A 26,436-nucleotide genomic window follows, 5' to 3' on the forward strand; every position below is an offset into this window, starting at 1 on the left:
CATGGATGACAGCAACAGACTAGAACTGCTGTTGGTACCGATCCTCCATCAGAACCATCTCCACAGCTCCATGTTCCATTTCTGTTGGTTGAAGTTTAGTTCAGCAGCTTTTTTCATAAGCAGCTGAAACAACTGATTAGATCTGACCAGAGGATCCAGATTACAGTTTAGGAAGAGATGTTAATGCTAATCACCCATCCATCCATCCATCCATCCATCCATCCATCCATCCATCCATCCATCCATCCATCCATCCACCAATTCCATCATCCATCCTTCCATCGGTCATCTATCCATCATTCCATCCATCCATCCATCCATCCATCCATCCATCCATCCATCCATCCATCCATCCATCCATCCATCCATCCATCCATCCATCCATCCATCCTCTAGTATTGAAGTCTATTATTGATTATGGAAAATGTGCATTAGCCGTTTATTCTGTTTATATTTTTTTTTTATAAATAACTACAGTGGGAGCACCTGCTAGGGCTAGCGACACAAGCCCTGATTTCAGCTGTTGTAAACAAGAAGACAAGCTTTTAGAATCAAATTAGAAGACATAGCAAATATTGTTGACAAATGATGAAATGGGAAATGCCCTCTAGAGGTTTTTGGGGAACAATGTGGGTTTATTTTGGGTGTTTGGTGGTCCTACCTTCAGCTCATAAACTGGTCAGCTGCTGCCCCCCTCCTCAGGCTCTAACACGTTCCTTTGGTGATTCTTTAGGTTGTTCTGGTGCCAGACATCACTTTAGGAGTTGTGGTCCAACTTCTGTTTCAGGATTATTCCAGACCAAGGCTCAGATGGTTTGGCACATCTACATGGTCCCTTCTAAATCCTTGAACAGAGGCCAACCAGAATACTTGTAGGGGCTTTCAATCTCATCCAAAATGCTCTTTTTACTGTGAACTTGGTAGATGTTAGTAGAAAGGTGATAATCTTTGGTCAGAAAAATAATTCTGTCTGTTAAGGTAATAAGATTGAGTTGTCATCTCTCCTAGCCCCTGTTTGAGTTTATAGCCGCCTCTTTATCACTGTTTTGGTTTCATCTAGTGAGAAGTGAACGGTTGTAGGAAGATGCTGAAGGTACTGTACACCACCCTGTTCCCCAGTCCAAACACGTGGAGGTATCAAGAGAGCTGCAGCATCCAGAATTCAACCAGCGGCAGCAGCTCCTTCTGGGCTGTTCAGAGCCTCACTGAAAATTTTTTGATTGTTTTTATCTATTATAGTCTCTTATTACTGGCGTACTGCTCTTCACTGGGCCTCTTTATTCTAAATAGTTTAACCTTCTCCTCCTGACTCATACCTTTGTGCAATGAGAATATTTTTATCCTTCCTAGATTATCTTAAATGTATAGCTTTAATTAAAGGAGCTTTAGGGAAAATCTTACCAGAGGAACTACATTTACTTAATCAGATGTGCAATAAGTGATGTTTGCTGTACAATAGCTAATAAAGGCACCTCAACTTTTTTATATTTAGGATGTTACACTGATGCAGTCAGGTTATTGCAGTTTTTTCTTCCAATTCCAACACAGTTGTTGCTGTTTTTCAGTAAACATTTCCAAACTATAGGTCAGAGTAAATGTGTAAAATCTTTTTACTGATATTCTTTTCCAACCACAAACACGTCCCATTTAAACATGGGCGTGTAGCCTTTTCATTTGACTCTAATGATGTTGCAGGCTGCCTGTTCATACCTTAAAGAGCTTCGGTTGGTCCTGAATAACCCCGACCATGTGATCCATGTGACGTGATTAACATGTCTGCGGCATGTTTTGGAAAAAGCTTATTTCTTAGGAGTCAAGTTCAGTGTTTGTTTCTGTGAGCTTAAAGATCTTATCATAGTCAGCTGATCTGTATTTTCCTCTCTCATCCTATTTATATTTGCAACATGAAGATTTAAATGCTTTTTTCCAACCAAAAAGACATGAAATCTCCATGAAATCCAGAATCTTTGTCACATTAGCGTCATATTTATCTGCTGTTTTTCCTCTGAATGCGTTCTTCTTCCTCTCTATCTGTCTTGGCTTGGTCCCTGGATGCTGATTAACCCTGAGGTCGTCTGTCAGACGGCTTTCGGAGCTCGTGGCTTTGGTCACATGATGTGATTTGATAAAGTCGTCTTCTCAGGAAACAACAGCACGATTATGAGCAGAGAGAGAAAAACAGACTGTAGATGGCCTTACAAATACTAGCTGTGATCTGTCACAAACATTATGAATAAGAAATTGAGTGCTGGACTGGCTGTAAAACCATGTCAGCATCTCTTTCCTTTTGGAGTCTAAGATGTTGTTTCTGTGGTTCCCTCCGTCATAGATGTGGGTCCTAATAGGTTGATTATGTCAGAAAAGGAGAATACATCTGCTGAAGAATGAGATTCCTTCAGCAGGCAGGAACTTAAAAAGCTTTCAGCAACGTTTCTAAGCCAGAAGCTTCTGTCATAGGTTGAATTTTTGGACTGAATTCCTTTGTTTGTACCGAGTCAGTCTGAATCTATTGTTGACCGATTCCTGTTCTGCTCAGCAGATCATGGTGACATTATGAAGGTCTGTCCAACACTGTCCTCACTGTAGACAGTGTCCTTTGGCACAAAGCCTTGAACAGATAGTCTTACTCATCCCCAACAACATGGCTTACACCCCGGATGATATTGTTGAGCCTGTTGGTGTCCTTGACCCTCAGGCTCCTGTGACAGAAGAAGCACAATGGTGCTTGCCATCATGGACTCAAATCTGCGGCAGATGTTAAAGAGCATCAGCAGTCTCAGAAAAAGGGCTTTTTTTATACCCATCTCACTTTGTTGGAGCAGTTCACCCAAATACACTACATATCAACTCTGAGTATCAACCCTGAGTATTAGCAGGGGTCACAGGGCCTTTGGGTCTACTCAAGTTTACCATCAGTTGTTTAGTCTTTGTCATCTTTAGCTGTGCATTGTTTTTCTTGTTCCACATGACAAAGGTGTCCATCATGATCCTCAATGATCATCTCAACTGGGGAGTCAACTGGAGACTTCTGGATCATTCCAAGCTTCTAATGCCGGCTCAGGTTCTGGTTCTGTTTGGCCTCTGTTGAATGTTATAAACTACTCTGGTCTGACAATCAGGCGCTTTTTTTCTAAATTTTTACTCCTGCTGCAATGCTGTCTTGCAGCAGAGAGGTCTAGAGTTTGAATCCTGGTCAGAGACTGCTCAGCATGGTGTTGGCTTCTTTTCCCGGTGAGTGTGTGCATTCTCTCAGGGTACTCCAGGGACCTACCACTGTTCAAAAGCAAGCATTTCAGGTTGTGTGCTTTTGTAGCACTGAGTGTGTGTGCCTGTTGTCCTTTTTTCTGTGTTTGACATGCAACCTGTCAAGGGTATTGCTTGGTCCAATCCTTAACCACTAGAGAAAGGCCCTACAGCTCCTGTGACTCTGCAAGAAGGAACTAATTAATGGATGGACTTTCAAACCCGCAGAGATGGAAGGATTTCCTTGGTAGACCAGATGAGTGGGCAGCTCTATAAATTTCCTTTATTATTGCAGTTAATCGTTTCTAAAGAATCATTTATAATGAGCTTATTTTGCCCTTCGTTTTTGGATGGTTGTCTTTCCTGTTTCTGTGTCATAGTTACCTCCAGCTTCATTGGATTTAACAAAGTAAATATTATGATGAACTATATATACGTATACAATCTCATGTATGTGTGTCTCAAACAGTGTTGCTGTTTGGGAATCTGTCGATGTTGGCTCTGGGCGTCACTCTATTTATATGCATACATGGCTTATGAATGGGAGAAGCCTCAGAGTTTTGAACTCTTCCTCACACACCTTAAAACATCCTGATTTAGAAACCAGGTCACATTTTCATCTCTGGGTGTCAGATTTCTCTGCCATCTGGCCTTTTGACCTCCTGCATGTTGTTACTGTGACTAAGTTAAAAGTCAGAAACTGGAACTGGGAGCAACAATGATTCAGTGCTGCCCAGAAAAAACTGAGTCTGGTTTTAAGCTAAAATTTCTAACTTAGTAAAAAGTTGCTTTTTAACTGAACGTGGAAGCAGTTTCTATAATTGATTTGCATGTTGACATCTGCATCATCAAGCAAAATGAGAATCCAGAGTCAAATCTAAGTAACAGAACCGCAGCAGTTCCTGATGCCTGCTGCCTTCCATGGTCTGGTTTCCCTCTATGACGTCTGTGATTTCTCCACGGACTAAACCCCCTCCTGAACACAGCTGACGTTGAACTCATTCATCTTTTTTTATGTTTGGTTTTCTCTTAATGGCAAATGGACTCAAATCAATCAAAAGCTCCAAGGGGCAAAATCCATATGCGGTTCAGCTAAAGAAGTTTGTGCAACTAATTATGCCCCCCATTAGGTGGCTAAGTGTCTGAATAAACACTGTGTACATAGATTTTCTTGTTCAAACAAGCCATTAAATCAGAGCCTAAATGGAAAGGTTTTTTGTTTTACTGATAATTGGTTTGAGGAACACAAACGTCAGCCTTTTAATTCAGCAGTGAGCTGTTTATCTATAGACAAGCCTTTTAGCCCTGGAAGCTGGAGAGACCATTATCGATGGTTAGGCTGCTGGTGTCAAACCCATTTCATCCTGTGGAACCACTGGTTGGATTTAATGCGCGGCAATATTAGTTCTCTACAGACAGGATAACGAGACTGAAAGCTTGTTAACGTGTCCTAGAGGGGCTGTGTTTAAAGTCACTATTGGCCCTGATTCCAAAAATGCAGAAAGAAAACTTTCAAAATGTTGCAGTGATCAGACTGAGGTTCTTTTCCTACACCAAGGTTGGAAATTCACGCAGTTTATACCCCCTCAGGGTCAGAACGGTAAGCCAGAAACCGACTAAACTGTGTCATTCAATGTTTTTCTTTCTTGCTTTTCTAGTTTCCTTTCTCATCTGTCTCATGTGCATCTCTGCAGCGTTTTAGTCTGTTTTTCAGGGAAATATCAAAAATCTAACTTTGCTCTGTCTGTCGAACAGGTTAGAAAGGGGAGGAACGACGGCATGCCTCAAGTGGTTTGTCAGCCCAGACAGCTTCAAGGGTCGCCCAGCACAAGGTTCTTCTCCATACCAATAGTTTTACCGCTGACCTCAGAGCTGAGGAGTTCAAGCCCGGAGGTGACAGACACGTCCCCCCTGCCAGACCCTGACACTTCCAGAACCGCTTCCCCGCATGTCGATTTCAGCCTCTCTGGGAGCACAGAGGGCCTCAGCAGGTCAGTGATTCCCATTAAACTGAATATATCAGGGATTATTTTCAACTTCAGATTGCATGCATACCCTAATTTACTGGGAAAGAGACACAAATAATTGTTATTATGCATATACTCTCAAACTATCTAATCTAATCACGCCGAGACATAAACAGATGCAGATTTATCTCAGATTTGGCCCAGCTTCTTCCCAGTGGTGGTGTGAGGGATGATATCAGGTCAAAGAAGGTGTGAATTTAGCAGGATTTTGCTCCTGCGAATCCTGGTTCTCTGTTCCCAACTTGTGCAGAAAACATCTATATTTTCACAGCGGCCTCTTTCTCAGCAGAAAGTCACCTGCTGCTGGGAACAAACCTGACTAAACTTTCAACACATTGTCCTGAACATCAGAGTGTGAAACACAGCTTCTGTGAAAATGTGATCAACAGGTTGCATCATTTCTGCATTAGTTTCATCAGGGAGGAGGGTTATGAAAAAGTGGTTTTTCCCACCACGTCAGCTGGGGTTAAGGGTGAAGAGTCTCAAGTGTCTGAGTGTATGGACCAGTATCCTGAACCAGCATCAGCGGCATTCAGCCTTTTATAGGAAGCTGAAACCAGAGCCGACTGGTTTCCAGTTCCCTCAGTCCTGGAATAGCAGCGCTGCAGCTGTGCCTGTTGTTGGGCTCCCAGTGCTGCGTCAGCTCACCGTGGGCCTGCGCTGCTCTAACATTCTTCACAGGGATGAAGACGGTTGCTTCAGTTGACAGAATATTAGAATCGGTTCTGTTGGGACTGCGGGGTTCTATGCAGGTCTGAATGATGTAGAAGAACCTTTCAGAGTTCAGAGATTGAAAAAGGAATTAGAGAAATTATTTCAGTTAGACTTAGACATACATTTGCATATAGACGTATATAAGCCATATACTTGTTTCTAAAGGCCATTCCCAACTGTGTAAACAGGCTAATGTCTGTCTGACAGCAGAGCAGCTTTCATTCAGGTCTCCATGGGGTGGGTGGGGTGGTCTACAGACATGCTGACCTTCACTGCCTGGAGATGCAGATCTAAAACCTAATCCTTCTTGAAGGTTGTGTAATTTCCTGCCCTGTTAACTAAACTAATACAGATTGTAGGAATGACTGCAGTACACTGGAAAAATGATCTAGAAAGAAATACAAAATGTCTTGAATTAAGTGTATTTACCATTAATTTAAGTAGGTAAATGAGATAGTTTGCAAATGAAATGAGTATTTTTACTCTTAAAATAAGATAATTAGATAAAAATGCACTTGAAATAAGACAATGCAGTTGTGTTTTCTTGTTTTTGAATGTAAATTGTCTTGTTCCATTGACAAAATGTCTCTTTTACCTCGTCAATTCAAGAAAAAATTCACTTATTTTAAGGAAAAATTACTCTAGATTATTATAATCTAGATTTTTTTTGTGTGTATTGGTTCAGCCTGGAATGAAGGTAAAAAAAATTCAAAAGGCAAAAGAAGTTTTCTGCTGATTTTCTGCCATTTTTATAAAGAGACTTCTCTTCCTGCTGCATTTCAGTTCAGCTGAAGCCTTTCATTGAATCTTAATCATATTAAAAATAATAAATTAAGGGATGTAAACACGTCTATTAGGAAATAAGGCTGCTCATGGTGCTACCCATAAAATCTCAATGCTGCAAAAATCAAATCTTTAAATTTGATTTAGAGATATGTATCAATTTTAACAATATGGAGACATTTTAATAATTTAAATAAATAAGAGCAAATGAAGGAAAGATTGTAGTACATTTTTTTTCAGTGAAAATTACTAAAAACATTTTAATTTTCAGTTCAGATTCATGAAAACATTACAGTAGTTTATCTATATTTGCTTTTTAAGCTTGTCTTTATGTTATCTGTCCCCATAATGTCTCTAAATCATGTAATATTCAGAGATGTTACCCAGAGAAATGGGGGTGTGGTGGGGGTCCTTTCCTGGAAGTGTGATCCCATGGTTCCCTTTACTCACACATTCATTTGATGCTTACAGGTTGTTGATAGGCCTGTAAATCTTCAAGCGGATTCCCTCACAGGATAAAACTTTGGCTGCCCGCTCATATCGTGTCACTGATCCCCGACCAGGATGATGGGGGTCTTAGAGATATGCATCAGCAAACCCTAACAGTAATTCATGGCAGAGTGCATCAAAATCAGAGCTGGATTGTCATTCCTGGGAGCTGAAATCACACATTTTGGTTTAAGTCTAATTAGAACTAAAAATCTGCTTCAGAAAGCTTTGATTTTCAATCTTTCCTGGTGATTTTCCAGGAGTGGAAATCTTTTCTCTCATGCTACATAACAGCTTGCTCTCATTTTTCATAGCTGAGTGTCAGATGCGTCGGTAAGAGCAGCTTTGCCCATTATTTTGTTTCTTTCACTTCAGTCCAGGCAGGTTTGGGATTTTAGTTTATGTTCAAAGCACATTTGAATCGACAAGGTTTTTATTCCTCATATATTTTTAAAAAGGGTTAGGGCGACAAAATGGACAACTATAATCCACCTGCTGTGTGCAGGTGAACCTTGGAATGGAACTGAACACCTTTTCTCCCCTTTATTAAATGAATGAAGGTTGGAGTTCTGGTTCTGTTCATCCTCCTACAGCAGACAGGCTGCAGGAGCCCGATGTTCCCATCTAAAGGGCTCACATACTTTCTCACAGTAGATGCTTTTGTGCGGAGTTGCTCGGCTGTAAGCTGTAGATTTCTGAGAAGACCTTTAGAAGTGCTACGGCGTGATGCAAGTTCCCTGCTTATGTCAGAAAGTCTCTGCGTCAGACGACACGGCAAACAGGGTTTAAAGAAACAGGCTGCAGACTGGAGAAAACCAACACGCACCATTTTCCAATGCTCAAATTATTAAGGGTCCAAGAAGGATGTTGGTCTTCAGATTATTTAATGTGTTTGAAAGAATGAAACCCTAAGTTATTGAATCTGATTGTTTTTAACTTTAGATCTCTTCTGTTATCGTCAAAATATCTGAGATTGAAGTAAACTTTGACGTTGAGGTTGGAGTGTATCTTTAATAGTGTTGCACCGATGCCATTTTTTGGCCCCGATACGATACCCGATACCTGGCTGTGCAGTATCGGCCGATACCGATACCATAATAATATAAAATAATTGCCATCATGGCTTTGTCAAGCTGCTGCCTACCTTTGTGAAGCAGGAAAAAATCTAATACAAAGTGAATCCAGTAGAACTTTGTATTGCCTACCAGGAGTGGGTGACAATAGTTGAAGAAACTTATGGCTCTCAAAATGGTATCGGTGCCCTATTTGTTGGTACTCGCCAATACCGATACCACCATTTTAGGGCAGTATCGGGGCCCCGTTCGATACCGGTATCGGTATCGGTGCAACACTAATTTTTAAATGAGGGTTCAGCCTTTTCCAGAGGCTCAGATCCAGGAACCCAGAGCTGCATCTAATGCCTTCTATGGTCTGATGTTCCTCTTGTACATCATCTCTGTTCTTCTAGTTATTTGCATGGTTCTGTGCTGATCAGGTATAAAACTAAAACTGAGTGAAAATCAACCAAAGGAAACTTTTCCAAAAACAGCAGGAGCTTTAAGACTCCAATAAATCTGACTTTCTCAGAGGGAAAGAGGAGTTTAGGTGTGGTTAAGATTTAATCATTTAACTTCCAACGTTTTAGAAGTTTGACAAACTGGAGTCTTGACCCTGTTGACCAGCTTCTTGTTATTTTTTTTCTCTGTTTCCTGGAGGGATCAGTCCTTTTCCCAGCATGCCCCCCAAAGCTTCTCCTTATCCCCTCACACAGGTAGTGGGTAAGCAGGATTTCCGCTTTGGTAATTCACAGCAGCCCAGTGACAGCCTGCATTGTTGTAATGATCCTGCACGCCTGTGTCGCACCAGTTCATACCAGGGTCGGGGGATGGTGTGTAAGAAGGCAAACTGCTGTGAAGTGAAGCGGCAGCAGAGGAAAACATGCCCATGTTCTGTACGTTCTGTGGTTTGAGGGAAACCTTTGGAAGCTGAATGAACTCTGGCCCATTTCTGGCTGCACCTGACTTGAAACCTAATTCCTCTGTTTTGATCTGGGGGAGGTGGAGGTGGTCCCGTCAGCGTACCTGCCTCTTCCAGTAAGCCTCCTGGAGGTACATCATGTAGAAAAACACTGAATAGTAACAAAACGTGTTGTGATCCTCAAAAGCAAACCTTCCTATGTTGCGTTTCCTTTGTCTGACATTAAATAAGAGGAATTTTCCAGTTTTTAGTCAGTCAGGATTAGCTCACTTATTTCTCTTTGCTTGAAGCCAGAATCATAATTTTCTGTTCTTCTTGTTAAAGACCAAAGCTTATTACAATTTGGGTGTTTTTTTTGTTTTTGTTTTTTTTTTGTCTTCTTTCTGCCTTGGTCTTTTCCCTCATCTCACTAATTTGTCTGTTTTTGCTTTAATTTACCTTGACTTATAAGTTCCCATCGTTAATGTTCTTCCTATTTTATGTTCACCTTTAATAGCATTGGGTTGTCCTGTTTTTTAATAATTAAACTGCAAAATAAAGTATAACAAACAATTTGGTAAAGCTCACACCATGATATAGTTTCTTAAATTTGGATGGATTGTAAGAAAACATTTTCCCTTCCTCCTCAAAGCATCACAGCGTAACTTTTCACTTTCAATTCAGTTCATTACAATTCAATTTTGTTTTATTGATATAGTGTCAATTCACAACATGTCATCTGAAGGCACTTTAAAGAAACTATTCAACCCAACCATACCATAAAATTGGTTCAATTGGTTCATTTTTATCTAAGGAAAAAGGGCTGATTGGGTCGACTCATTGACTTAAGAGCAATTACTCACACCAAGCATGTTTGTGGCGACGGTGGAAAGTAAAACTCCCTTTGAACAGGAAGAAAGTTCAAGTAGAACCAGAACCAGGCCCAGTGTAAGCGTCCGTCTGCCGAGGCTAACTGTGGTTCAAAGAGATAGAAGAAGACACACAGAAAGAAGCAGAGATACAAAAGGCAACTGTCAACCAGCTCCATAGGCGGCCCCCTGTCCAGGAAACACTCAGCCAGGCAGATGAGCTCCGAGCCAGTTCCCATGTCAGAGGATGAAAGAAAGCCCATCCAGTCAGTCACAGTCATAGAAACCGGACTACACTGAAAAACAGGGGGAGCTCCAACATCTATAAACAAAGCAGAATAGCTTATATTTCTCTCCAGGATGGTGTCATAGCCAAAAAGGAACAGACCAGATAAATCTATTATTATGAAAAAAAAGCAAAGAGCATAACGTTGTTGGTTGAACTAACAGATTCTGCAGAGTGGGAGAATAGAGAGAGAATGAAGCAGAATGATGAAAAAGGGGTCCCTATGTCCTCCAGCAGTCTAAGCCTATAGCAGCAGAACTATAGAGATAGCTCAGGATAACCTGAGCCACTCTAACTATAAGCTTTATCAAAAAGGAAAGTTTTAAAAGCAGACAGGGTGTCTGCCTCACGGACTAAAACTGGTAGTTGGTTCCACAGGAGAGGAGCCTGATAACTAAAAGATCTGCCTCCCATTCTACTTTTAGAAATCTAGGATCCACTAGTAAACCTGCAGATTGAGAGCAATGAGCTCCGTTAGGAACATAAGAAAGGAGCGTTGCCATTTAAGGCTTTATATGTGAGAACAAGATTTTAGATTCTTTTCTGGATTTAACAGGAAGCCAGTGAAGAGAAGCTCGGATAGAAGAGATGTGATCTCTGTTTGTCATTTTCAGCAGAACTCTGGCTCCAGTATTTTGGATCAGCTGAAGGCTTTTAATAACATTTTGTGGACTTCCTAATAGTAAAGAATTACAATAGTCCAGCCTTGAAGTGAAATTAATGCATGGACTAGTTTCTCATCATCCCTCCAGGACAGGATATTTCAAATTTTTTTTCTTTGCAATATTGTGGAAATGAATTAAGGAAATTCAAAAATGTATTAATAACTTTATTATCTAAGATCAATTTAACTCCATCCAAATTAAGTGACTGACTTATCAGCTTCTTTCTCAAAAACTCTGGTCTGTATGACGCTGTGGGCCGCTTTCTCTCTCTCAAAATACCATTGATACATCATTAGTCTCTTTGAAAACAAAAACTAGACTTAAAAAAAAGATTGAAATAAAAGAAGAATTGAAAAAATATTATATCGACATAAGTTATTTGTGTTTATAATCCATGGAATTAGAGTAAAAAAGAATCTATGCAGCTGAACAGAATGGAAACAGAGATTAGAAGAAAACACCAGAGAGTCCCCGGTTGGATCACATCTCTTGATTTATTCCCAAGAAGACTGGAGTGTTGGTCTGGGATCCTTCTGCTCCTTAGATTATTACATCCTTAGAGATTAAAATTGAACTTTACAGTTTTCCCTTCCCTGACTTTAGTGTAGCTCTGTTTGAGCTAACAGGTGCAGGAGGTTATGAAACCAACAGTGTGTGAGTGCCAGGGTTTGGAGAGATTTAAGCAACTTTAGCATTTAGCACCACTAAGGAGTTCCCCTCCCTATTGCATAATGTCTTCATGTAGATTTGAAACAGCTAATTTCTGCCAATTTGACTTGACATGGGACAAACTTTCAATAACTGCAGCCATTCCTTCACTTTTCTCCAGAGCTTTCAACAGATGTGTTAAAATAGTGTTTTCTTTTTGCCCTACTTTGTTGTTCAGGTAAGAAAAAGGGGAAAACTGTATATAAGTGTTAAGTTCCAAGGTTTAAGACGGTTATAAATAATATAAGGAAATCAAAATAAAATGCATGATAAGGATTTATAATCAGCCACATTTACTCTGATGCTTCTATGAGTAAAATCTATGGCAACAGTTTGACTTCATAAGACATCCAAACAGAGAAAACAGAGCCTGCCTGTGCGCATTATCCCCTCATCTGTTCCCTGAAGGCCTCAGATGTTTGCTGGAGAATATTGGTGGTCAAACAACACCATAAGGACCAATCAGCACAGCACAAAGCTCAGATAGTACTAGTTCATCTCAGGGCAACACAGAGATAAACTGGACAAGCAACCATTCACATGGACACACTCACACCTAAGGAGAATTTAGAGAAGCCAGTTAACCTAACAGTCATATTTTTTGACTGTGGAAGGAAGCTGGAGTACCCGGAGAGAACCCACGCATGCTCAGGGAGAACATGCAAACTCCATGCAGAAAGACCCCTGGCCAGGAATCAAACCTGGAACCTTCTTTCTGCAAGCCAGCAGTGCAACCCACTGTGCCACTGAGCTCACTGAAATATGACCTTCAGAAATCCTAAAGAACTTTCGTTCAGGAAGGTGAAAAAATAGGGAAAATTCTGGCTGGTCTGACCCAAAACCGAAATACATTTTTGCACAGCTTGACAGAAGTGTTATTAGAAAGCAGCCTTTCTGTTGTTATAGTAGCCAGAGATGGCTTCCACAAAGGTGGCTGTAATGCTGCAGAAAAGCTCCTTTCTCTGTATGGAAACATCCTGCTCGCTAGATTAAATGTGTCTATTTTTAAATTTCAGCTCCCAGGACGAAGACCGGCCAGCTTCTCCATTTTACATGAGGTAAGGCCTTCTGTCTGGGGGGGTGGCATGTTTCTGACAAGGACTCCTTAATTATGATTTTACTCATTAAATCATTTAAAACGTCAACATCTGGACAGTGCTTGGAACAATCTAAGTTATTTTACACCTTCATATGTGAATGTAAACAAAGAAACTTATTATAGATAACAATAAAAACAGCAATAGATTAACTCCCATTGGGAAAGATGCAACCTTTGAATTTGACTGCATTTGTTTAGTTTGGTTAAATAAAAAAAATAAAAAAAACATAAAGCAGCACTGACAGATGTGGAAAAACATCTGTGACTTCAGCAGGTTTCTGGACAAAAAAAAAAAAACAACTCACATTCACTAAACCAATGATCAAACCTCGGGGACTGCGTCAATAAAAGATGGACCAGAACCTGGAATAAAAAAAAGCACAAAAAGTCCAAAACAACCACTATATGTTCCACCTACACGCTACCCGGCTGTTTGGAGGTGGCAGATGGGCGGAGCCTCTCCTGTCCTACCTGTTACTGCGGGCACAGTGGAGGGTCAGTGATTCTATGGGCCTGATTCTTCTTTTAGGACATGGCATCAAGAACTTTTCTTTACACTTGGAGATATAGGAAACAAAAACTGACGAGCTCTGCCAGAAAACTGGAGATGGGGTTTCAGCACAAAAATGATTATTGATATATGACAACTAGATTACGGTAGCCTAAAAAGGGGCTGCTCTTTAGTATGGAAGGTGCTGCTGAACTCACCGTTTAACACATCAAATGCCTGATTCTATATTTTCATGGCCAAAGCACACAGAAACGGGCCCATCCCCATGATGCATTCATGGGCTAGAGGAAAACTGAGTTATATGGGTGCATGACTTTCCAGAAAAGAGGATAAGACCAAAGATCACCTGATTCTAGTAGCTAAAACAGAAGCCAATGTCTCAGTTTGCTGTTCAAACATCAAATTCTGGAAATATCTCCAATAAAGAGATGCAATAGGTTGAGATTAGCTGTTGTTGACTCCTCACGCTCACATTCATCAGCTCTGGGCTCCTGCTTTCACTTTTTCCTTTCTTCCCCCCACACATCGCCATAGAGGCTTAACCTCTGACCCTGTCGGAGCAGCTCATACGTCAACATATTTGTTCCTGTTAGCGTATGAACGATGTGGCTCAAACCTGACTGTGGTGCAACGTTGGATTACCTGAGCGGATGTGTTTGGGTAAACAATGCAGGGGATTTAACTGCTTTAAGCTGGCAGGTTTTAATGACATAAAGGCGAGTAACTTTGAAAACAAAATGTTGATTTTCTCTTACTTTTGTTTGCAGCGTAATCCAGTTAGTTAGAAGGTCGGAGGTTGAGCAATCTTTAAGCTTTTACTACACAAAGACCTGCTTTGTCACCTTTTTCAAATCTGCAAGAATAAGACAACCTGATGGTTAAAGTCCCAGACATGAATGAGTTTCAGCCATAGCTAATCTCTCAGACACAATTTAACTGTAAACCTACAGCCCACCGGCTGCTGATCATCCAGGACCTCTGCAGGCTCATAAGGTGGAAAATGTATATTTTCAGCAGATAGATGTCATATTAGCTGCAGGTGATCTCACTCTATAGAGTCAGAGGACCTCTATGTGTTTATGGCTTCACAAACTTCTGCAGATCAGAAGTTGACATAAAGTTAACAGAAGTTGAGATAAGTTATGTTGAACTAAACTGGTTTCAGCGCCTCAGCAGCAACCATAAGATGTTAAAACACTACGATTGTTTCCGTTGTCTACATTTTTTCTCTCAAACAGAAATTAAACTCTCAAAACTCGAATAAGGTTTGTCAAAACAGTCTTACAGTTTAACAAAACACAATAGTTAGCTGACAAAAGCTCGTATCTCTTCCAAAACTGTTTACTTCCTCTCAAGATTTTGTTCTTTTCCCCACATAAATCGCCAGTGCCACCAAAAATGAAAAAATATGACATTATGCACCTGGCCTCCATCATCGACCCCTGTCCACCATCCTACAAGTATGTCTGCAGCCTGCAAGAGAGTCATGGGCGAGTCGTGCACGACACCTAATGCTGCTAAAGGGCTATAAGCCCAATTACTAAACCAGTTTAAATGTGTTGCAGCTGCACAAACCTAAAGCAGTTAAGGGTTAGATTTTTATTTAGTGCTAGACACGCTCTTGCATGGTTTACCATGATTTCTAATCGTGTAAGGTGGCAGGCAGACCCCTGTCCCATCCTGGGCCCCCTGACCATCCACATGCTGCTGTCTTACATATTCTTATCTACATCATAGCAGATATTCTCCCTTGCAATGCAGCGTGGGTAGAAACATGGGGCATGTCTAATTCTAATTAGTCAAGCTCTAGTGTCACCTAACTGTCAATCAATTTATCGAATGCCTTAAAGGAATAGTACACCCAAAACATGATTAGCCTTCATTTTCTACTCACCCCCATGCTGAACAACACTCTGGAGTACTTTTTTGATATCTCAAATGCATCTGGAGATCTGGGAGGCTTCTTGCTGTCTGCTGACATTCAAATAATGGAGGTCTATGGCGCCCGAGGCAGAAAGGTCCATAAAAGTCCACAAAAAACGTGTCAATATTCCTCCATACTGCTCGTCCAATGTATTCCAAGTGTCCTGAGTGGGTAGCGTCCATAATTTACTCGAAACGAAGTCATTTAGAATGTTTTTAGAGCATAAACAGTAGTGTATAGGACTTCCTGAAAGCGCGCACATGCTCGTTCACGATGCTACGGAAGCCGGCAGACCAAACCAGCGCATTCAGCTCGGCAAAGAACTCATGCTTTTCCTCAACACTGAAGTCCTCAGACATTTTTCTTTCGTTGTTTCTTTCTTTGCACAGGTAAACAGCACATTTCTTCTTCTACGCTTGCATTATTGGCAGAGCAGACGCTGAATGCGCACTTTCATCTGGTTTGGTCTGCCGGCTTCCGTAGCGTCGTGATCGCGCATGTGCGCGCTTTCAGGAAATCCTATACACTACTGTTTATGCTCTAAAAACATTCTAAATGACGTCTAATACAAAGTGAATCCAGTAGAACTTTGTATTGCCTACCAGGAGTGGGTGACAATAGTTGAAGAAACTTATGGCTCTCAAAATGGTATCGGTGCCCTATTTGTTGGTACTCGCCAATACCGATACCACCATTTTAGGGCAGTATCGGGGCCCCGTTCGATACCGGTATCGGTGCAACACTAATTTTTAAATGAGGGTTCAGCCTTTTCCAGAGGCTCAGATCCAGGAACCCAGAGCTGCATCTAATGCCTTCTATGGTCTGATGTTCCTCTTGTACATCATCTCTGTTCTTCTAGTTATTTGCATGGTTCTGTGCTGATCAGGTATAAAACTAAAACTGAGTGAAAATCAACCAAAGGAAACTTTTCCAAAAACAGCAGGAGCTTTAAGACTCCAATAAATCTGACTTTCTCAGAGGGAAAGAGGAGTTTAGGTGTGGTTAAGATTTAATCATTTAACTTCCAACGTTTTAGAAGTTTGACAAACTGGAGTCTTGACCCTGTTGACCAGCTTCTTGTTATTTTTTTTCTCTGTTTCCTGGAGGGATCAGTCCTTTTCCCAGCATGCCCCCCAAAGCTTCTCCTTATCCCCTCACACAGGTAGTGGGTAAGCAGGATTTCCGCTTTGGTAATTCACAGCAGCCCAGTGACAGCCTGCATTGTTGTAATGATCCTGCACGCCTGTGTCGCACCAGTTCATACCAGGGTCGGGGGATGGTGTGTAAGAAGGCAAACTGCTGTGAAGTGAAGCGGCAGCAGAGGAAAACATGCCCATGTTCTGTACGTTCTGTGGTTTGAGGGAAACCTTTGGAAGCTGAATGAACTCTGGCCCATTTCTGGCTGCACCTGACTTGAAACCTAATTCCTCTGTTTTGATCTGGGGGAGGTGGAGGTGGTCCCGTCAGCGTACCTGCCTCTTCCAGTAAGCCTCCTGGAGGTACATCATGTAGAAAAACACTGAATAGTAACAAAACGTGTTGTGATCCTCAAAAGCAAACCTTCCTATGTTGCGTTTCCTTTGTCTGACATTAAATAAGAGGAATTTTCCAGTTTTCTTTTCCCCACATAAATCGCCAGTGCCACCAAAAATGAAAAAATATGACATTATGCACCTGGCCTCCATCATCGACCCCTGTCCACCATCCTACAAGTATGTCTGCAGCCTGCAAGAGAGTCATGGGCGAGTCGTGCACGACACCTAAAGCTGCTAAAGGGCTATAAGCCCAATTACTAAACCAGTTTAAATGTGTTGCAGCTGCACAAACCTAAAGCAGTTAAGGGTTAGATTTTTATTTAGTGCTAGACACGCTCTTGCATGGTTTACCATGATTTCTAATCGTGTAAGGTGGCAGGCAGACCCCTGTCCCATCCTGGGCCCCCTGACCATCCACATGCTGCTGTCTTACATATTCTTATCTACATCATAGCAGATATTCTCCCTTGCAATGCAGCGTGGGTAGAAACATGGGGCATGTCTAATTCTAATTAGTCAAGCTCTAGTGTCACCTAACTGTCAATCAATTTATCGAATGCCTTAAAGGAATAGTACACCCAAAACATGATTAGCCTTCATTTTCTACTCACCCCCATGCTGAACAACACTCTGGAGTACTTTTTTGATATCTCAAATGCATCTGGAGATCTGGGAGGCTTCTTGCTGTCAGCCGCCACATAGACGGTTTGTCCCTCGGTTTGTCCCTCATGCTGTCTCTCTGATGGACACCTGGTTGAGTCAAAAGTTCTACGCTTTACATTTTTAGTCCAAAGCTGTTCCACTATTCACTTAAAGCGTGATACTGACCCACGTATAGAAGTTATGAATGCTTAGTAGAGTTGATTTTATTCCCCAGACAGTAAGTTGTTGCTCAGGATGAGGGATTGCTGTATACAAACCCATCTATATAAATACCAATTTAAATCTCTGTGCAATAACCCTGTATATTAGTAGAAAAAGAGAGACTTCAGGTGTCATACATAAATATATATATATATATATATATATAGTCCATATGTGTGTGTGTGTGTGGACGTACTATATACCCCCATGCACCTTTTCTTCATTTGGCACCTTCTTCTTCTTCTCTTTGAATAATTGAGCCGATGTAACAAGTAAATTTCTCCACTGTGAGATTAATAAAGTTAATCAATCGATCAATCAATCAGCAGTTAACAGCTTAATGTTAATCAAGTTGGCCTTATTAGATGTATCACTACCTGCATCCAGGAGCAGAGAGTCCTCTAAAGTCAATGATTAGTTGCAATCAGCTGGTTTTCTTCAGATAGACACTTTGAACCTTCAATCTGACTGCATAATCTGATTGATCTGAATCTAGAAAGAGACCTGAGATGAGAGGGTGTGAATTTGAGCATAGAGATAAACCTCTGCTAAACAACTGCTGACAAAAGATCAGCTGACTTTGATTAAACACTGTGAAATTAGCACCAAACTGTACAAGAAAAAGATTAAGCAGAATTTTCCTGTAATGTTGTGAATTGATCAAAAGCCCATTTGAACTGAATCACTTCAGACTGTTGAGCTCATTATCTGCTGGACCTGTTGGAGATTATGTAATAAAAACTCTTGAGAACAGAAGTAAGACATCCTACAATATAAAAATATGTTTTTTTTTATCTTATAATTGAACATGTTTACATTGAATAGCAGTTCAATACATTTCCACAGATTTCTGTCCATTTGCCTCTGCTCATTTGTCTGTTTTGGGTCAGATGTGGTTAGAGGGGGGAGGTCAGACGTCCCTGGTCACAAGGCAGCATAAGGGACACTCCTAAAGTCAATTTAGAGAGACCACCTGACCTAACATGCATGTTTTTTTACACCATGGGAAGAAGTGAGAATACTTAGACAGAACTCATGTTAGCAAGAGGGGAGCATGCACACGTGAGTTCTGGCAATTCGGACTAGATCACCTTAAAGGGGACTGTGAATGGCTGAAAAAGGAATGTCAGCATGACCTGCAGTATACTTTGGTTAATGTTTATATTTCACTTTCACTTAGTTAGGTTTTTCTCTCATCTCATTTTAAATTTAAAAACTCCTTCTATTCCCATCAGACTCCACCTCCTGAGAAACATTACTATGTTTTCCTGAGAGACTTCATACAAACAGGGGGATGAGTCAGAGGAACACGTGTTTATTGTCAATGTTCAGCCGCCAAAAAGGATCAGATTGTCAGCAGCTTAGTCCACATGCTATGAATGTCGTCTGAGCTTTAACACTTGTCTTCTGCTGCCTCCCGTTTTAAATAGATCTTCCTCATCATCTAGTCACCATCAATATATAGCTGCTTCTAGCATAAGGACGTTGCGCTTCTGTCATATTGTAGCTCAGCTCCAGTCAGTGTTAGCGATCCATTAAGCCAAGCTTTTGTTGTTCTGACCCGTGACCATATGGGTGGGGCTGTTTTAAAGGTTTTGGACTGAATGTTTACCAACTAAGGCTGCTGCTTCGCAGTGGTGTCAAAAGTACACACATTTGTTACTTAAGTAGAAGTATAGATACTGCAGTTTAATAGTACTTGGGTAAAAGTTAAGTATCAACTTGACCTCTTTACTCAAGTAAAAGTGAAAAAGTATGCGCTCCAAAAACTACTTAAAGTATAAAGTAACCTTAAAAAAAACAGCCAGATGCCGCTATATGAATTAAAAGCTAAATTTTTCGACTATTTCGAAAAATTCTTTGAGATAGGGCCAAGGATGGTCTTGTTGGTCTCCGTCTCCCGATACGCTCTCGCCTGTGTCTGACCTTTCAGACATTTCAACATCTTTTTCTGAATCCTACATTGTAGCATGGCATAGACAATTCACGTTAGCAGTTTGAAGAACACCTGCTTGCTTCTGATGATTTACTTTAGCTAACCAATGAGTGTTTGAGTTTTATGACTATATGACAATTACACTAGTTTTCACTAGATGTGGATTTCACCAATGATCTGCATTGGATGGCGCACATGACGTGAAATAAATATTTATAAACATAAACCAAAGCCAAGAGTAATGAGTAATGTTTGTTTTAAAAATGTAAGGCATAGAAAGTACAGATACTCGTGTGAAAATGTAATGAGTAGAGTTTAGATGTGGGAAGAAAAATAAGTAAAGGAGTAAAGTATAGATACCTAAAAAGTGTACTTAATTACAGTAACGAAGTATTTGTACTTCGTTACTTGACACCTCTGCTGCTTCAGGACAACTTTAACTTTTTCATCTGAGTCTTTTTTTTAACAACAAATTTGTCAAATGTCAGTGATGTGTCAGAACTTCAGATGTTCCTGTCGTGGTGACTGAGCAACATGGTTTCACCGTCTTTGGATCTGGTTCACTGCTTAACTTTCATGAGGCCAGAGTCATGATGAAAGAGCTTCACCTGATTAACCTTTAATGGCTCCATAACTCCTTCATTATCTGCGGTTATCGGTGCTCAAGACATGGCCGTCTGCCAAGCTGTGCTATCACTGTCAACACCACTGTTTATGGAGGCTTCTTCCTCCATATCACTGTATGTTAAAGTAAATGTATTCTAGGACAGGCAAACGGTGAAAGTACTAGAAGCATTTCTAAGAAAGCAGCTTAAAGGTTAAAGCAGTCATATTAATTAATATATTTCATATTCAGTGTAAAATCCTTTCAATAATTTTTGTAACAGACATTCTAGTATTAATCTTTATGGTTTCTTGAGGAGGATTTTGTCATGAGTGGAGGATCAGCAAGTTAGAAAACAATTAGTTTACATTTTTTTATTTTTCTTGAAAAGAAAGAGAGAGAGAAAGAAAAAGAGAGACACAGACAGAGAGAAAAGAAGAGAGAAACATATTGGGCTGGATGAATAGTCACTTGTCCACTTCACAAGAGAGATGGGTGGATGATGGATGGACAGATTGATTGATGGATGGGTGGGTGGGTAACGAACAGACAGACAGACAGATGGATGGATGGTCAAACTGATGGATGACGGACAGACGGACGGATGGACGGATGGATGGACGGACAGATGGATGGATGGATGGATGGATCGATGGATGGACGGACGGACGGATGGGCAGACGGATGGCTGGATGGTCAAATTGATGGATGGATGGATGGATGGATGGATGGATGGATGGATGGATGGATGGATGGATGGAGGGATGGATGGATGGATGGATGGATGGACGAACGGATGTGCAGACGGATGGCTGGATGGTCAAATTGATGGATGGATTGACGGACGGACGGATGGGCAGACGGATGGATGGATGGATGGATGTATGGATGGTCAAATTGATGGATGGATGGATGTGCAGACGGATGGCTGGATGGTGAAATTGATGGATGGATGGATGGATGAATGGTCAAATTGATGGATGGATGGATGGATGGATGGATGGATGGATGGTCAAATTGATGGATGGATGGATGGATGGATGGATGGATGGATGGATGGGCGGATGGGTGGATGGATGGATGGAAGGATGTGCAGACGGATGGCTGGATGGTCAAATTGATGGATGGATGGATGGATGGATGGATGGATGGATTGATGGATGGATGGATGGATGGATGTATGGATGTATGGATGGATGGATGGATGAATGGATGGACGGATGGGCGGATGGATGGGCAGACGGATGGCTGGATGGTCAAATTGATGGATGACAGACAGATGGATGGGCGGACGGACGGACAGATGGACGGACGGAGGGACGGATGGATGAATGGATGGATGGATGGATGGATGGATGGATGGATGGATGAATGGATGGATGGATGGATTGACGGATGGCTGGATGGTCAAATTGATGGATGGATGGATGGATGGATGGATGGATGGATGGATGGATGGATGGATGGATGGATGGATTGATGGATGGATTGATGTTCAAATTGATGGATGGATTGATGGTCAAATTGATGGATGGATGGATGGATGGATGGATGGATTGATGGTCAAATTGATGGATGGATAGATGGATTGATGGTCAAATTGATGGATGGATGGATGGATGGATGGATTGATGGTCAAATTGATGGATGGATGGATGGATGGATGGATGGATGGATGGATGGATGGATGGATTGATGGTCAAATTGATGGATGGATGGATGGATGGATGGATGGATGGATTGATGGTCAAATTGATGGATGGATGGATGGATGGATGGTCAAATTGATGGATGGACAGACGGATAGATTGATGGTCAAATTGATGGATGGATGGATGGATGGATGGATGGTCAAATTGATGGATGGATGGATGGATGGATGGATGGATGGATGGTCAAATTGATGGATGGATGAATGAATAGTCAAATTGATGGATGGATGGATGGATGGATGGTCAAATTGATGGATGGATGGATGGATGGATGGATGATTGGTCAAATTGATGGATGGATGGATGGATGGATGGATGGATGGATGGATGGATGATTGGTCAAATTGATGGATGGATGGATGGATGGATGGATGGATGGATGGATGGATGGATGGATGGATGGATGGATGGATGGATGGATGGATGGTCAAATTGATGGATGGACGGGTGGATGGATGGATGGATGGTCAAATTGATGGATGGACGGGTGGATGGATGGATGGATGGGGAAATGGTTTAATTTAAACATTCTTTTTTTAACCAGATCATTTCTCACCATCTTCAGAATATCTGCTGTTTATGACCTACCCGTCTTGCTGCTTCTGTTCAGTCGTGTTCTGAAAAATGTGCCACGGTTTGTTGTTTTCTTGATAGAGGAAACCGGCTGTTTTGTTCTCGCAGGATCTCCTTAAGCTCTGATCAGAGCTGGAGTCAACAATCCCTCGTGCCTTTAGGTGCTTGGATCACGTAGGCCCCAAACCCCCTGGGGGGGGCAGCATTTGTTTTTGTAGGATTAACTCGCTCCACTTGTTTTCTTTCCAGTAACCACCTCTCCCCTGTCCACTGCAGACCAGATGTGGTGACGTATGTCAACTTTTGTTCATATAATTGATTAGAGGAATAAAATATAAGGATGTTTTTTTTCTTCTATTGAAAAACGTGACATAAAAAAAAAGTTAAATGATTGTGAATTATAACTCTTCTTAATAATTTCTTGGACTTTTTCTCCTTCCTCCCAGAAGTTTCCTGGATCAGACCATCTGTTCAGTAGTGCAGCAACACCTCTTTGATGTAAACCCATTAGCCGATCAGCGATCACAGACTCCTGAGTTGACCCCACGCCCTTCAAACTTGAAGGGGACGCCAAGTGCTCGACAGAGACGCCGGCAGCAGAGGGAGCAGCAGGGGGAGGAACTCAGACAAAGAAACCAGTACGCTCTATCTGCTAGATGGTACCAGCATGAAATGACACTTCTGTTTGTGCTAGGTCTGCTTCTTAGCAGCGAACCTTCTTACCCTCCTAGAGATGTTGATCTTGACAGTTGTTTAAGAATATCAGTGGTCTGTTTAAGGGCATTCCACAATATCTCCATTAGTTTCAATTCTGACTTTAACCAAGCCACTAAAAAATTTGTATAAATTTAAAGGGTAAAGTGGTGGTTCAAGCACAGGCCTGGATTATTATTCTTAGATCAAAAGTATACCATGTCCATTTTAATACTACGGTACTAACTGAATTTCTGGACACTCAGCATTCTGCCAGCTCCCCTTTGGCGAAACTGTGGCATTAAATAACCTAGGTTTTCTCCTTAAAAACCCAGTCTAAACCTTTCAGTCACCTTGTTAGAGAACATTAAGGCTCACTTCAAGTAAAAACCAACCACCATGGTTCAGCTGAACGATGGAGCTCTACACCCGAATGACGTCAATGACACAAACATGGTGATTCCTTCCGCTAACACTCTGGACAACTCCACCAGCTGTTAAATAAAACCCCATGACAGTAAAGCTCTAAAGGTGTTAGGTGCTTCATCATCTTTTTATGCACTAAGGGCCGAATCTATCAAAGGTTTGCGTGTATAAAAACGTGAGCTATTTCACTGCGCACGCTAATTCGCTAAATAGCGCCTCTTATCCATTTAGTACTTTTTCTGCAATGAATATGCAATATGGGGCGTTTACACGCAAAAGTGCGTCTTGTGGGAGGAGAACATGTAAATATATTAATTTAGCACTCGCAAAGTGATTTATCAAACCTGAAAGCAATTTTGCTAACGGTATCTGACTCTATATTTAACACGTTTCAAAAGAAGGTGCAAATGGTCTGTATGCGTAATTGCGCACACATGGCAGCGGTTATTGTCGCAAGAAGGAGACATCGAAATAAAGCAAGGAGACACAGAGAACACATTTTTTCACTCCGTGTGAATATTTTTGGAATGAACGAGGAAACGATCATCAAAACATATCGTTTATCCAGCATTGCCATTTTGGAGCTGTTGGGGGAACTCCGAATGGATTTGGAGCCAGCCACAAGGAGGACCCACGCAATACCAGATATCACTGTGATATCTGGTATTGCGTGGGTCCTCCACTGTGACACAAAACTCCTTGCAACATTGCACTTTTTTGCATCTGGGTCATTCCAGCGTACGGTTGCAGCGAGAGCTGGGATCTCCCAATCTCTTTTAATGCCATGTCGCCCTGACGCCCTACCAGAGAACCCCGACCTCCCCGCTGCGCCTGTGGAGCAACATGGCAATGCTGCTGGGATGCGTACGCGCAGTTATCTCATCCACAGTCACTTCTTGTGAGCCATTTGGTATGTGCATTTTTCTACAGGCCAATACAAAACACCTGTTCTTTTTTTTTTTTTTTTTTTACTGCAGTGAAGTAGAAATTCAGCCACATACCACCTTAGGGAATAAAGGTTGCCAAAGTTTTATATATAGGCTATATATATATATATATATATATATATATATATATATATATATATATATATATATATATATATATATATATATATATATATATATATATATATATGTATATATATATATATATATATATATATATTATATATTTATTTTTTTTTTTGGAGGGGGTGTGGGTGTCACTGTAAGATTTAAATATATCAATGCACTAGTTTGTACAAACTACAAACTACTTTGCCGCAAACCACAAAACGCGCAAAACCATCATTTAAATAGGGCGTCTCCAACAGTTTTGCACCTGCCACCAGTTACGCAATCTCTCTTGTTAAATCACCCGCAAACCATGGTTCAGCCCCTCGCGCAAAATTCCAGTTTGCGAGCGCAAATTACTGCACGCAAAATTGGATCTTGATAAATCCGGCCCTAAGGGATTTAAGTGTTTTTAAGGTTTTCAAACAAAAAATGCCTGAATAAAAATATTCAGGCATTTTATTTTTGTTGAACAGTAAGATCAGGCATCTTTTTAAGAATTTTTTTTGTATCCTTTTTTATTTGCAAGAACTTTTAAAGCTTCTGCCCCACAACAACTAAAAACACACCAAATATAACATTAATCAGAAGAAAATCACACTATAAAGATAAAAGCACAATGCAATATACATAAATCCATCCCAAAATGAAATCCTTATTTTCTAGAATCAGAACTTTGGTTTTTAACAGTTAGGTGAACTTGTCCAATACCTTAGATCTTTTTGTCAGAGCAGCTCTGTTTTTGAACAAAACTGATCTCCTGTAGCCAAAGATAAACACCAGTCAAAACACCAGTAAGAAACTAATCCTTGTCCAAGAAGATCTGGTGGAGCCTGAGAGATCACTGACAGTGGATTAGAGAAGAGTCTCTGGGAAGCAGAGTGTCATTAAAAGCACAGATAGGTAATATACTGTAAATAGATTTAGTACATAGCTAAACAGCACATTATCTGCCTGAGATGATATAAGTAAGCCACCAGCATGACCTTGGTGTTTGTTTTTCATCTGACATGGAGCTGATAAAAACACCAGGAAGGAGTCAGATGGACGGCAGATGTCTAAAGTCGTGAATCTTTTCTTTTCTCATCTGAGCAGAGCTGCATCCACCCAGGCCTACACTAACAAGGAAAACATCCCGTCCAGTGGTGGCAGCAGTTCAGGGAGCGCTGGGAAGGACCCAGGCAGCGACGTGGAACCAGAGGGAGGCCAGAGTGGTTGTGCCGAGCGGATCAAACCAAAACGCAGGAAGTCCAAACATTGCCCAACTCTTGTGCAACGGGAGAACCAGACCAGCCACATAGTGAGTGATGTCTTCCTTCCTAAAGTCTGTGTGGCACCTATAAAGACACCTTTCTCATTTTAATGTGGCAAAAATAGTTGTGTCCTATCCTAACAGCTCCAATAGTGACTGATGCTCTCCACTAATGTACCAGGAATAATGAAGTTTTACTTTCGTCTAGTCATCCTTTTTTTCTGCACTGCCAATGACAGATTCTGCTAACAGGAATCATCATTAGAGACAAGCTGGTAAATTCCAGGAAGCTTTAGCGTCTAATGGTTTTTGAACAAGCTTGTAACATCCACCAGATTGTACTAATTGTTCATTTTCCCCCTCAATTAGTTCACGTGTAGAGAACCATATGTGCTTAATTGGCCATTATCCACTCAAACAGGATCACAAACGGAAATGATCCGAGCTCATTTCAGTGTCGTGTCTACAATTCATGTTTGAAAAATGTATTAATTTTGGAGTAATTATGTTTT

At 41.1% G+C, this 26,436-nt stretch overlaps 1 protein-coding gene across 5 annotated transcripts in view; it reads left to right on the plus strand.

Annotated features, from left to right (window-relative positions):
- fam13a (family with sequence similarity 13 member A) overlaps positions 1–26,436 on the plus strand; it is a 70,563-nt gene that overhangs the window by 16,787 nt on the left and 27,340 nt on the right. For 4 of the 5 annotated variants that reach the window (XM_038271071.1, XM_038271074.1, XM_038271073.1 and 1 more), the window contains exons 6-10: positions 4,999–5,234; positions 12,757–12,798; positions 22,748–22,789; positions 22,945–23,136; positions 25,768–25,972. In XM_038271071.1, coding sequence (XP_038126999.1) covers positions 4,999–5,234; positions 12,757–12,798; positions 22,748–22,789; positions 22,945–23,136; positions 25,768–25,972 — 717 coding nt within the window. The remainder of the gene's footprint in view (positions 1–4,998; positions 5,235–12,756; positions 12,799–22,747; positions 22,790–22,944; positions 23,137–25,767; positions 25,973–26,436) is intronic. The other variant, XM_038271072.1, reaches the window with a different exon arrangement.

This window comes from Cyprinodon tularosa, unplaced genomic scaffold, assembly GCF_016077235.1.
Source record: "Cyprinodon tularosa strain WSP-4 unplaced genomic scaffold, ASM1607723v1 ctg79, whole genome shotgun sequence".
Taxonomy (NCBI): Eukaryota; Metazoa; Chordata; class Actinopteri; order Cyprinodontiformes; family Cyprinodontidae; genus Cyprinodon; species Cyprinodon tularosa.